The sequence below is a fragment of the Salvelinus fontinalis genome, chromosome 21, assembly GCF_029448725.1.
Source record: "Salvelinus fontinalis isolate EN_2023a chromosome 21, ASM2944872v1, whole genome shotgun sequence".
Taxonomy (NCBI): Eukaryota; Metazoa; Chordata; class Actinopteri; order Salmoniformes; family Salmonidae; genus Salvelinus; species Salvelinus fontinalis.
In genome coordinates, this window is record NC_074685.1 from 21,932,510 (window position 1) to 21,945,523 (window position 13,014).

Genomic DNA, 13,014 nt, shown 5'->3' on the forward strand with positions numbered 1-13,014 from the left:
AAGCCCTGGGTCCCGGCTCTCTCTAATCAGGACGCTGGTGATTTAACTGGCTTCAACAGGTCATGCTATTTAAGAGGAACCACTACAGGCTCCAGGAAATGAAACACGGCCGCCGAACATGGTTTGGAGTGGAGGACTCGGCTGTTTTTCCCCTCTACAAAAATTGACCCCCCCCACCTTCTAGTCCCGACTCCTACTCAGAACTAACTAGAAAAACCTCATTAAGGGTCTGAATGGAATTCTCTCTGTGGAATGTCCGCTGTATCTGTTACTTGGCTAGCCGAGAACCTGAACCCCCTCCCCAATGTGGATACACACACACACACACACACACACACACACACACACACACGCACACGCACACACACACACACACACACACACACACACACACACACACACACACACACACACACACACACACACACACACACACACACACACACACACACACAGAAAGACAGAGACCCTGGCATAAGGCTCCATCATGGCCCCTCATCTGATAGAGCGTGGGGGGATGTGAAGGGCTGCCCTGCTCAAGAGGGATCTCAAGACCACACGGCATCTTCTGCTCAAGTGTTTCGTCATTGTCGAATCACTAATTGGACGGCATCTGAGCCAGATTATTTCTATTCACTTCCTTATGGGAGTGATTGTTTTTGAGAAATAGCTTGGGCCAGTTCTGCCCTAAGGCACAGCTGTGGAAACATTTGACTCATGTTTCCTGGCTCCTTAGGCTCCATGAGGAGACATTGGTGTTTTGAGGCCCAATGTATTAATGCAGTTTGCATCTTCAGCTTCATTTCAGGTGAATGACCTCTTACTGAAAAAGTATTTGGGTTGATGGTTTACCATTGATGGTTTACCTGTATGTTTTGATATGGATGAATTTACTATGTCTATGACTCACAAAAATGTGATCACATTTGTGCTGTCTAGCAGACACACACGTACGCACACACATATTGCACGCACACACACACACACACACATAGACACACAGTCACTTGAGAGCACACACACACCCCTTCCATCTTGGCTGTGGCTGCTGACTCCAGAGGGAAGAGGGAGAGAGTATATCCTCTCTGGCTGCTTCCTGGAATTCTTCCCTCTTTTGAAATGAGCAGGCCTCTGCATCTGCCTCTGCCCAGGGGATGTTGACCTGTGGCCATTATAAATAGTATCGGATCCTCATTCAGCAGCTCAGCAGCCCAGCAGTGCTAACTCATTGTTCATCCCAGCACCACAGGTTCCTTCACAGTGATACAGTGTGCAAAATAGGCACCACCCAGCCTTCATGGCTTAACCGGAACCAGGCAAACTTAGCCAGCCCAGACACTAAGACCATCTCACCTCTCCCTCCTCAGGATGCCCTACATGGGTAAGATCCTTTAAATGATGCAGCCATGTTTCACCTTGTCTAAAAATACAATAGGGGGGCCTTTTAGATAGAGTTCTCTCAAGAATCACCGGAACAGGCAACTGTGACTGTGGCTAAAAATACTGGGCAGCGTGTGAAGAAGATAAAGGCTATCAGCGACAAGCCTGACAAAGCATAGCAGACTTTCAAGTACAAGAACAATTGACCAGGCACTTTCGGGGTGGTTTGACAAACACTGTTCGCTGGTGGATAGATTGCGAAGCAGGATGTCAAAAACTGTTCTTCATTGGACAACTGGGGACCGATACAATTTAGTACACAAAATGAATGATACAATTTGGGGAAATAATGTTTGCTAAAGACTAACAAAAACTAAAACTGCAGTAGCAAATGAAAAGAGAAGCCTCAATGTACTGCCTATCTACCAGAATAGTATACAGCTCTCTCCCCTCTATTAGTGCCTGTGACATGGCATCGAGCTGTCGCTCTGTTAGAGAGTGAGAGAGGGACAGAGAGCGAGAGCATGAGAGAGAGAGTGAGAGAGAGAGAGAGGGAGCGTGATACCGACCCCGTGCGGAAGAGAAAGACTGTGTATACAAGAGAGTGTGTGCAATGTCAGCTTGTGACCTGTGACCCCTCATCTCATCGATTCAGACAAGAAGAACTGGAGTTAATTACCTTCAATTTTCCCCCAGCCGCCACTCTCCAGTTCTCCCCCAGTTGATCATCTTTCTCTCCCCTTCCTTCTCTCCATCAGAGAAGAGGAGTAAGTTTTCAAGGCCAAACCGTTTGTGGTTAATGTGGCGCTAGCAAATCAGGACTCTGCCATCGGTAATCTGATTTCAATAGCCATGTCTTTAGAGGTTGAGTCAATCAGATTTCTGTCTCTCAGTGAATTATTCATTTGAGGGGGGGGGGGGGGGGGGGGGGGTGCTTCTACCATTGCACAGGGTCTCTGTTAATTACCCAGGAGACCCCGCTCAGTCAGACAGCTGATCACCTTCTGAGGCATCATGGGAGGGCTGGACGAGATAGAGAGGCGGCTCAGTCTATCAGACAGCGTGGAGTCGTGCCAGACAACACTGGGGGATTCATCAGAGATGAGGCCCAATCGACAGGTGATGTTTCGTTTACACTAGAGAAATACACAGAGTGTACAAAACATTAGGAACACCTTCCTAATATTGAGTTCACCCCCTTTTGCCCTCAGAACAGCCTCAATTCGTCGAGGCATGGACTCTACAAGGTGTCGAAAGCATTTCACAGGGATGCTGGTCCATGTTGACTTCCAATGCTTCCCACAGTTGTGTCATGTTGGCTGGATGTCCTTTGGGTGGTGGACCATTCTTGGTGGACCACACGAGAAACTGTTGAGTGTGAAAAACCCAGCAGCGTTGCTGTTCTTGACACAAAGCAGTGTACCTACTACTATACCCTGTTCAAAGGCACTTAAATATTTTGTCTTGCCCATTCACCCTCTGAATGGCACACACACACATCCATTTATCAATTGTCTCAAGTCTTAAAAATCCTTCTTTAACTCCTCCCCTTCATCTACACTGATTGAAGTGGATTTAATAAGTGTAATCAATAAAGAATCCTAGCTTTCACCTGGATTCACCTGGTCAGTCTATGTCATGGAAAGAGCAAATGTTCTTAATGTTTTGTACATATAAGGTAACAAAATATAGCCTAAGAATGAGGATCAACTTCAACAACTATTATGGTGTTCATTAACTCCACTTTCATGTTCAAGACCCAGAAACAAAACAGCAATCACCTAGGTGATGCATAACGAGGTGTTCCATAGAAGGAAGTGGAGAAAATGGATTAGGCCATCTTACTTACGTATACACACAGTCCGTGATCAAATCAAATCAAATGTATTTATATAGCCCTTCGTACATCAGCTGATATCTCAAAGTGCTGTACAGAAACCCAGCCTACAACCCCAAACAGCAAGCAATGCAGGTGTAGAAGCACGGTGGCTAGGAAAAACTCCCTAGAAAGGCCAAAACCTAGGAAGAAACCTAGAGAGGAACCAGGCTATGAGGGGTGGCCAGTCCTCTTCTGGCTGTGCTGGGTGGAGATTATAACAGAACATGGCCAAGATGTTCAAATGTTCATAAATGACCAGCAAGGTCAAATAATAATAATCACAGTAGTTATCAAGGGTGTAGCAAGTCAGCACCTCAGGAGTAAATGTCAGTTGGCTTTTCATAGCCGATCATTAAGAGTATCTCTACCGCTTCTGCGGTCTCTAGAGAGTTGAAAACAGCAGGTCTGGGACAGGTAGCACGTCCGGTGAACAGGTCAGGGTTCCATAGCCGCAGGCAGAACAGTTGAAACTGGAGCAGCAGCAAGGCCAGGTGGACTGGGGACAGCAAGGAGTCATCATGCCAGGTAGTCTTGACGCATGGTCCTAGGGCTCAGGTCCTCCGAGAGAGAGAAAGAAAGAGAGAAAGAGAGAATTAAAAAGAGAAAGAGAGTGCATACTTAAATTCACACAGGACACCGAATAAGACAGGAGAAGTATTCCAGACATAACAAACTGACCCTAGCCCCCCGACACATAAACTACGGCAGCATAAATACTAGAGGCTGAGACAGGAGGGGTCAGGAGACACTGTGGCCCCATCCGATGATACCCCCGGACAGGGCCAAACAGGAAGGATATAACCCCACCCACTTTGCCAAAGCACAGCCCCCACACCACTAGAGGGAAAACTTCAACCACCAACTTACCATCCTGAGACAAGGGGGGGGGGGGGGGGGGGGGCGCCAACCCAGACAGGAAGATCACGTCAGTGACTCAACCCACTCAAGTGACGCACCCCTCCTAGGGACGGCATGAAAGAGCACCAGTAAGCCAGTGACTCAGCCCCTGTAATAGGGTTAGAGGCAGAGAATCCCAGTGGAGAGAGGGGAACCGGCCAGGCAGAGACAGCAAGGGCGTTCGTTGCTCCACAGCATTTCCGTTCACATTCACATTCCTGGGCCAGACTACACTCAATCATATGACCCACTGAAGAGATAAGTCTTCAGTAAAAACTTAAAGGTTGAGACCGAGTGCGTCTCTCACATGGGTATGCAGACCATTCCATAAAAATGGAGATCTATAGGAGAAAGCCCTGCCTCCAGCTGTTTGCTTAGAAATTCTAGGGACAATTAGGAGGCCTGCATCTTGTGACCGTAGCATACGTGTAGGTATGTACGGCAGGACCAACTCGGAAAGATAGCTCTGACATCACACGAAACAACTAGCACCACTACTCCCACAGACAGAACTGGGGCTGGCGAGAGGAGGAAGGATTCTAAGCAAAGGGTTTGCGTGTGTGTGTGTGTCCGTGCGTTTACGTTTGTGTGAGTCTGTGTGTTTGTTTGTGAAGGCAACAGAAGGGGTTGAGGGAAGGGGGAGGCTGGGGGTGTAGGCTCATTGTGCTGGACTTCAGAGGCCAAACGTCTGCAGCTTCCTTTTGGAGGCAGTGGGTTAAAAATAATGTGGTGTGCAGTGAGCGCGGGGAGAGAGGCGCAGACAGCCAGGAGCCAGAGTCGCTCTCATTCAGAGACAGCCCTCAGGAAGAGAGCTCTCTGATATGCACCCCGGCACGGCAGCGGATGGATTTTTTCTTTTCTTTTCCTGATGTCTCACTCCAGGGCCTAATATGCCCATAAATGTCCCGTACACAAACAGAAATAGATGGTCATCAGTTTACCCCCGGCTCATCCTCTTAGAATGAATCAAAACAGATAGAGTACCATGGACACAGGAGAGCGATCTCTCTCTACGTTTTTCTTCTTCTATGGGGTGGCAGGTAGCCTAGTGGTTAGAGTTTTGGACTTGGAGTGAAAGGTTGCTAGATCAAATCCCTGAGCTGACAAGGTAAACATCTGTTGTTCTGCCCCTGAAAAAGGCAGTTAACCCACTGTTCCTAGTCCGTCATTGAAAATAAGAATATGTTCTTAACTGACTTGCCTAGTTAAATAAAGGTAAAATTAAATTCCCTCCAATGCATTTTAATGTTTAACCAGACAGGGTATTTGCTCTAGTGTTTTCTCTATTGAGAAGAAAATCCATGCAAGACGACTGAAGAGGTTTTTGTTCATAATCATTATCTCAATATTATCCTCTTTCTGTACATCATGATGATCTTTCAGATCATCCATTTTAACATAAATGCAGCTGGTGTCAGGAGTTCAGGGCCATTCAGCACTCGAGACAGGTGAAGTGTGACACTGCTGCAAAACAACATAGAGGTGTACACACACACACACACACCCCTCGCACAGCCACACACACACACACTCCCACACACAGCCACACACACACACATTTCTTCACTAGTGGAGGTAGAGAAACCACTCCATACACAAGGTGGCACTGAGACCTCATGGTGACAAAGGGAGCCTTTGACACCCAGCATGTCTGTGTTTGCGAGTGTTTGAGAGAGTGCGTAGGTGGGCATGTGTGTGTATGCGTGTGTGAGAGAGGGTGTGTATGTGTGCGTTTGTGTGTATGTGTGTGTTTGTGTGTTTGTGAGTGTATCGCGGGGGCAGGAGCGGTGACTCACAGGTGATCAGCTCCCTCCTCCCCTCCCTCCCTTGCTCTCTCCCTCCTCGGGGTGGGGGAGTGTTGCGTGAGGAAGCTGGACGGTCGCTGCCTTGCTCCACCCTGTAGATAAGACTGTCTCCAGCTGGCCTCGTACACCTCCTGTCATCTGTCTGCTTCTTATCACACCATGCTGCTCAGTGTTGACGGCCTAATTAGCCTGACGCCAGTCCGCAGTCCCAGTCCCCAGTGCCCCCCACCCCCCCATCTGCTCTACCACCCAGAGGCAGAGGGCCTGAGGGAGGCTTACCTGCTTAGCGTCTGGACCCTGTAGACCACAACGTCTGGAAGCATGACAGTGGTGAATAGAGACGAGACAATAGGTTAGGTGGCTCCCCAGATCACTGTCTTTCAAAGTAAAACAAAGCCCAATGACTAGAGGTGACATTTTTATTCAATTATTTAATGTGATGTTTTAATGCTTATAAAGAGATTGACATGTTGATAAAGGTGGTAAGTAGAGCAGTCTTACCACATTAAGAGTTCCACTCAACAGATCATTATACACTTTTCTATTATCTATTTGAAGTGTTTGCAAAGTGGGAGTGGTGGTGGACAAAGTGTACTCTGTGATTTTTCTATGCCACAATCGATCTGACCAGACTCCCACATACAACGATTGATCTGACCAGACTCCCACATACAACGATCGATCTGACCAGACTCCCTCATACAACGATTGATCTGACCAGACTCCCTCATACAACGATTGATCTGACCAGACTCCCTCATACAACAATCTATCTGACCAGACTCCCACATACAACAATCGATCTGACCAGACTCCCACATACAACAATCGATCTGACCAGACTCCCTCATACAACAATCGATCTGACCAGACTCCCACATACAACAATCGATCTGACCAGACTCCCTCATACAACAATCGATCTGACCAGACTCCCACATACAACAATCGATCTGACCAGACTCCCACATACAACAATCGATCTGACCAGACTCCCACATACAACAATCGATCTGACCAGACTCCCTCATACAACAATCGATCTGACCAGACTCCCACATACAACGATCGATCTGACCAGACTCCCTCATACAACGATCGATCTGACCAGACTCCCTCATACAACAATCGATCTGACCAGACTCCCTCATACAACAATCGATCTGACCAGACTCCCTCATACAACGATCGATCTGACCAGACTCCCTCATACAACAATCGATCTGACCAGACTCCCTCATACAACGATCGATCTGACCAGACTCCCACATACAACGATCGATCTGACCAGACTCCCTCATACAACAATCGATCTGACCAGACTCCCTCATACAACGATCGATCTGACCAGACTCCCTCATACAACAATCGATCTGACCAGACTCCCTCATACAACAATCGATCTGACCAGACTCCCTCATACAACGATCGATCTGACCAGACTCCCTCATACAACAATCGATCTGACCAGACTCCCACATTCAACGTTTGACTTGTATTGAGGTCACCATGTTTAAAAACAATATTCACACCTCGTTTGGTTTCTTATCAAAGAGCACTTCCCCCTATAGATACAAGCATTTCTAGGTAGAGATCGAACCGAGACAGATACAGATATCATGGAGCTCAATATCTCGTCCAATAGGGTACATGGGTCCAAGCATTCAGGTGACCGGAGCAGAGTCATTATTAGCCCCATTACAGCAGACAGCTCCAGACAATATCTCTCTCCTGCAATGTGCATGATAAGGGCCATTGATAAGTATCTTTAGAGACAGATAGCATAGAGACAGTCCCGTTTTCCATGGAGAGGAATACTCATTAACCTTTATGAGAGTTGTTAAACTTTGCTTAGATGTTAGATATGCCACTCATTGATGTGTTGTGGGCCCTGCTAGTGATTTATGGATGGCCCATGCTATTGCCTGAGTGACGCCTGCGAGGACCCATGGCTGTTTGAGGTGGGCAGTCATATAGAGGCAGGGTTGGAGATAAACGGAGAGAGAGGGCTGTCCCCGGGCCTGAGGTGACGGGAGAGAATGGAGACAGTCCTGTCTTGAGTTAGGACTGTAGATGTCAGATTTTCAGCCCTGAAGCTTAACAACTGGACAGTCAATCTGTGGTCTTTTTCACCTATTTAGGCCCCACAATAGGACACGATCCTTCTAGTCATTTGTATCTATTAGGGACCTAATTTTGAGTCTCACAAACTACTGTACCCTTACTCGTACCGTACTGTGATGATCTCATAACCATAAGTCCTATGATTCTGTTCCAGACACTACAGTACTACTGTCCATACAGTCAACACAAGGCCTTATGCAGTTTTAATCCAAAGTGCTTTCAACCTATTACTTTGCTATTGTTCAGACCTCAGGACGCAATGCCATCCATCCCAATCAACTCTGTTACCATCCAGACATCAATACACATTCAATATTGAAACCAACAGCCACTACCTCAGAGCCACGCACACACACACACACACACACACACACACACACACACACACACACACACACACACACACACACACACACACACACACACACACACACACACACACACACACACACACACACACACACACACACACCATCATCTTTCCAACCCCTGCCTGCATCCCACATAATGCCATTTAGAATAATAGCATGGTGAGCAAATAGCACTTAACTCTGTTAACGTACAAATCTACTCACCCCGCCTATGAGAGCATCTGTCATATTTATGAATACGTATAAGCAGATGCTCAGGCAAGGAATCCAATTTGTCCACTCAATGCTTTTTTCCTGCTCGCCGCCGCACCTTCAACCTCACGCTCACTCTCACACACCACCGTCAGGTCACAGGTGCCCGTTGTTGTTCTCTGACCCCTGAGGTGTGCGTACGCTGCCTCAGACTTCCTTTTCCCCCAATTACGGGGCAGCGAATAATGTCGCCTTGCCCTCTCCTGAACCCTGGCATAAAAAAAACACTAATTGTTTGGGTCCTTCGATTTCGCTGCCATAATAAATAAGGCCAGAGGGGCCTTGGCTTCCCAGTGACACTGACCTCCTGACCCTAACCCTAACCCTCGACCTCTGGGACTGCAGGGACAAAAGTGGGCTTTCCTTTTCATTCTGCTCTGGGAGGGTTATATGGGCCTGACCTCGTGCTCTTTTTAACCTCTCAACCCCTGGCCTGATGTCTGTGATTTAGGGCAAATTTCATTACATGCCTTCTCTAGATGAAACATGATGGTGGGATGTGGCTAGCACATTTGGATCCTTGGAAGTTGCGGGAACATGTGCTTTAGGTTTCACATTGGTTGTGGGAAAGAAGCCATACGTTTCCTGACCAGTAAAACAGAACATTTTTTAAACGTTCTGACAACAGAATTGAAAATATAGTCTCTTCTGGGAATGTTTATTTTAAGGTTGCAGTGAGGTTCTGAGAATGTTTTACTCTGGTTTTTTTAATGTTTTCCTAGAAGGTTTTATTTACGCTCCTGAGAATGGAAATTATAGATTATTTGAAGTTAATTAAATAACATTCTGAGAGCATTTAATAAATGTTGTAAAAGTTTTGTTATGGTTATTATGGAAAGTTTTCTTAACACTAAGAACGAAATGTTCGGGTTATTTGGAGGTTTTTCAATGACTTCCTTAAAACTTTCACTGAATGTTTCAATAAGACTTTTAATAGCACTGCTAGCTTATTTTACATACACTTTTTTCAACTCCAAGCAGAGATACAGTAGGACACATGGAAATTCATTGATCATGCAAACATGATATCAGTGAGATTTTAACCTCTATCCCTGTAATTATTTATTTATTTAACTAGGCAAGTCAGTTAAGAACAAATTTCTATTTTCAATGACAGCTTAGGAACAGTGGGGTAACTACCTCGTTCAGGGGTAGAATGACAGATTTGACCCTTATCAGCTTGGGGATTTGATCCTGCAACCTTTCAGTTAGCGGCCCAACGCTCTAACCACTAGGCTACCTGCCGCCACAATTACATTTGGATTAGGGCTGGATTCAATCTGTATCGCTGAAGTATCGAGGAAGCTCCTTGTACATTTTTTTTTTTTTACAGTGAATGCATTCTCCGTGACCATGGGAACATCGCTTTTAATTGTCAATGGAGCTACAAGCTGATCTTCAAGGCTACGGATTGAATAGAGTCCTTTGTCCACTGCGCCAACAGGATAGAGCTAGCATGGCATGTTTTTTTACGCATACAAAGCTGTTCATTTTTGTCTATTCAAACAGGCCAAATGAAACAAAGGAAACAAGCACCCTTTAAGATCAGGTTTGACAATTAGTAGGCGTGGCCAACACACCTGAACAGACTTAAATTGATGCTTCAGAGCTTTAGTATAATTTCAGCCAGTAGTTTAGAAAGTAGTGCTCACAAGCCAAAACGGGTCCCCAATTGTGTACTACGTCATCCATTTTGTATGAATTATTACATCCTACAAACATTTTAAAGTAAATTAAATTGCAATTCATATGATATGTTACGTGCTTAAGATCCCGGACTGCATCTTTAACAAGATAGAGGATAGAGAGAGTTTTGCTGACGCTGAGAACGGGATGTATATGTTTTTAAATAACATTCACAGGACGTTTTTTGAACGTTACTTAAGTTTTCTTGTTTTTTATGAAAAGTTTTCTTCATGTTTTGAGAACACAATTTAGAGCTTATTGATGTTAATGTGTAGAATGAATATGATGTTGAACAGCTCAGCGTTCTACCCCTCCAAGCTCATCACGACACTCAGGACCCTGGGACTGAACACCTCCCTCTGTAACTGGATCCTGGACCTCATGACGGGCCGCCCCAGGTAGGCAACAACACATCCGCCATGCTGACCCTCAACACGGGGGCCCCTCAGGGGTGCGTGCTTTGTCCCCAGCCACCCATGTCATAGACTGTTCTCTCTGCTGCTGCACAGCAAGCGGTACCGATGCACCAAGTCTGGAACCAACAGAACCCTGGACAGCTTCTGCTTCCAAGCCATAGGACTGCTAAATAGTTAACCAGCTTCCTGGACTATCTGTACTGACACTTTTTGCACTAACTCTTTTGATTCATCACATACGTTGCTGCTACTGTGTATTATATTTCCTGTTGCTTAGTGACTTTTCCCATACCTATATGTAAAATAAGCATTTCACTGTTAGTCAGCTTCAATATTACAGATGGTTTTGGGTTCTATCAATTAAACATTTTGCATAATTTCCAATCCCCCTCATTTTATTTATTTATTTATTCCCGAACCATACCACCCCTCCCCTAGTTGGAGTAAACTAACAGAAAACAGTACTTCTACTAACAGCTATTTTATCTCACATGTACTGTATGGTGCATGTACTGTAGTTAAATAATTATTCATATATTTCTAATTTCCTCTTTCTGTAAGTGCTGGATTTTCACCACCAGCGGACAATCCACCATTCCTTCTGATCTTAACTCCAACCCTCCAATGTCCACAGATTAAACCACCTTTCCCAGTACAATACAATTTTGCTATTACCCTTTCTCAACAATTCAGGATCATGACAGTACTGGTTTGAGCTCTATAGGGGTTAAAATGTATTCACCAATAACATTGTTGTTTTTGTTCTTGAACCTCCCTATTTGTAACATTTCTACCAATATTGACCTAAAAATCTGTATTTTTCCTAAGAGTATATTGATAATTCCCATTGACTAATCATCACACCACTTTTGATTTAGTTTAATAAAATATACAGACCAAATAGTTAAAAAGAGGGGCAAAGTGCTGTTTTTACCACTATTTGCCTCATGATTTGTAAACTCGCTCACAATTTCTCTGTACTTCACATTGGAGTGCTGCTGCACAAAGCTCAAAACGCTCTCTCCATTTTCTTACAATATTTATTTAGCACAAGTGATAACTAGTGATGCACCGATATGACATTTTTGGCCAATACCGATATCAGATATTTTCCTTGCCAAAAAAAAAAACGATACCGATACCGATAACCGATATAAAAAAATGTTGTGGCCTTTTAAGCATTCTAGTACAGTTAAATAGTTAACACACACACACATGGACACAGCGGTCTAAGGCACTGCATCTCAGTGCAAGAGGCGTAACTACAGTCCCTGGTTTGAATCCAGCCTGTATCACATCCGGCCGTGATTGGGAGTCCCATAGGGCGGCGCACAATTGGCCCAGCGTCATTCGGACCGTCATTGTAAATAAGAATTTGTTCTTAACTGACTTGCTGCCTAGTTAAATAATGGTTACACACACACACACACACACACACACACACACACACACACACACACACACACACACACACACACACACACACACTACACCATCATCTTTCCAACCCCTGCCTGCATCCCACATAATGCCACAAAAGTTATTTTGTGGGTATTTACGTATGTCCCCATTACCAGTAAAACATAATCAAAACCTATTTCTTTCACTTAATATGCTGTGCTGTTTGTTCAGTCGTTTCATTCTCAACCAGGATTTCTATGGAACGCCATTTGGGTCTTTGTGTGTCAAAAAAGATACACGTCAAATAATACTTTTTAACGTGTCAAATAACACTACTGAATATGACTGCACGTCACATAATAATTTAACGCGTTCATAAATGTTTTACGTAGTTATTACACATTGATTACACTATCACTCGTATTTCATATGTCACAACGATTCCTCGATACGTATACTATGATGCTGGTAAAGTTGTCTCGCGCACGCACCTACAGTGCTGGTCATAAAAAATGGATGCAAACAATGCTATTCCCCAAAAACATAGCAAAACAACATCTGTTTCAGTAGCTATTGTTAGCTAGTTAACTATATAGCTAGGTGTCATCATCTAAAATAACCCTAATTTATAAGACAGTTCTTATTTGATTAATAGTGGTTGAACCCATCTATGTGAAGCTAGCCACAATAAGGATTCGCCACAATAGCGGACTTTGCGGTTAGCCTTTAAAATAAATGTATTGCATAATTCTACTATTTATTTTCATTTGCATCACTGTCAATGACATACTTTCATTTTGAAG

General features: G+C 44.7%; 1 protein-coding gene across 1 annotated transcript in view; it reads right to left on the bottom strand.

Annotated features, from left to right (window-relative positions):
- The window catches only part of LOC129819190 (basic proline-rich protein-like), a gene marked incomplete at its 5' end in the record, with an annotated part of 153,159 nt that overhangs the window by 60,842 nt on the left and 79,303 nt on the right, over positions 1–13,014 (bottom strand). Inside the window, one exon of the mRNA XM_055875741.1 lies at positions 2,348–2,516. Within this exon, the coding sequence (XP_055731716.1) occupies positions 2,348–2,516 (169 nt within the window). The remainder of the gene's footprint in view (positions 1–2,347; positions 2,517–13,014) is intronic.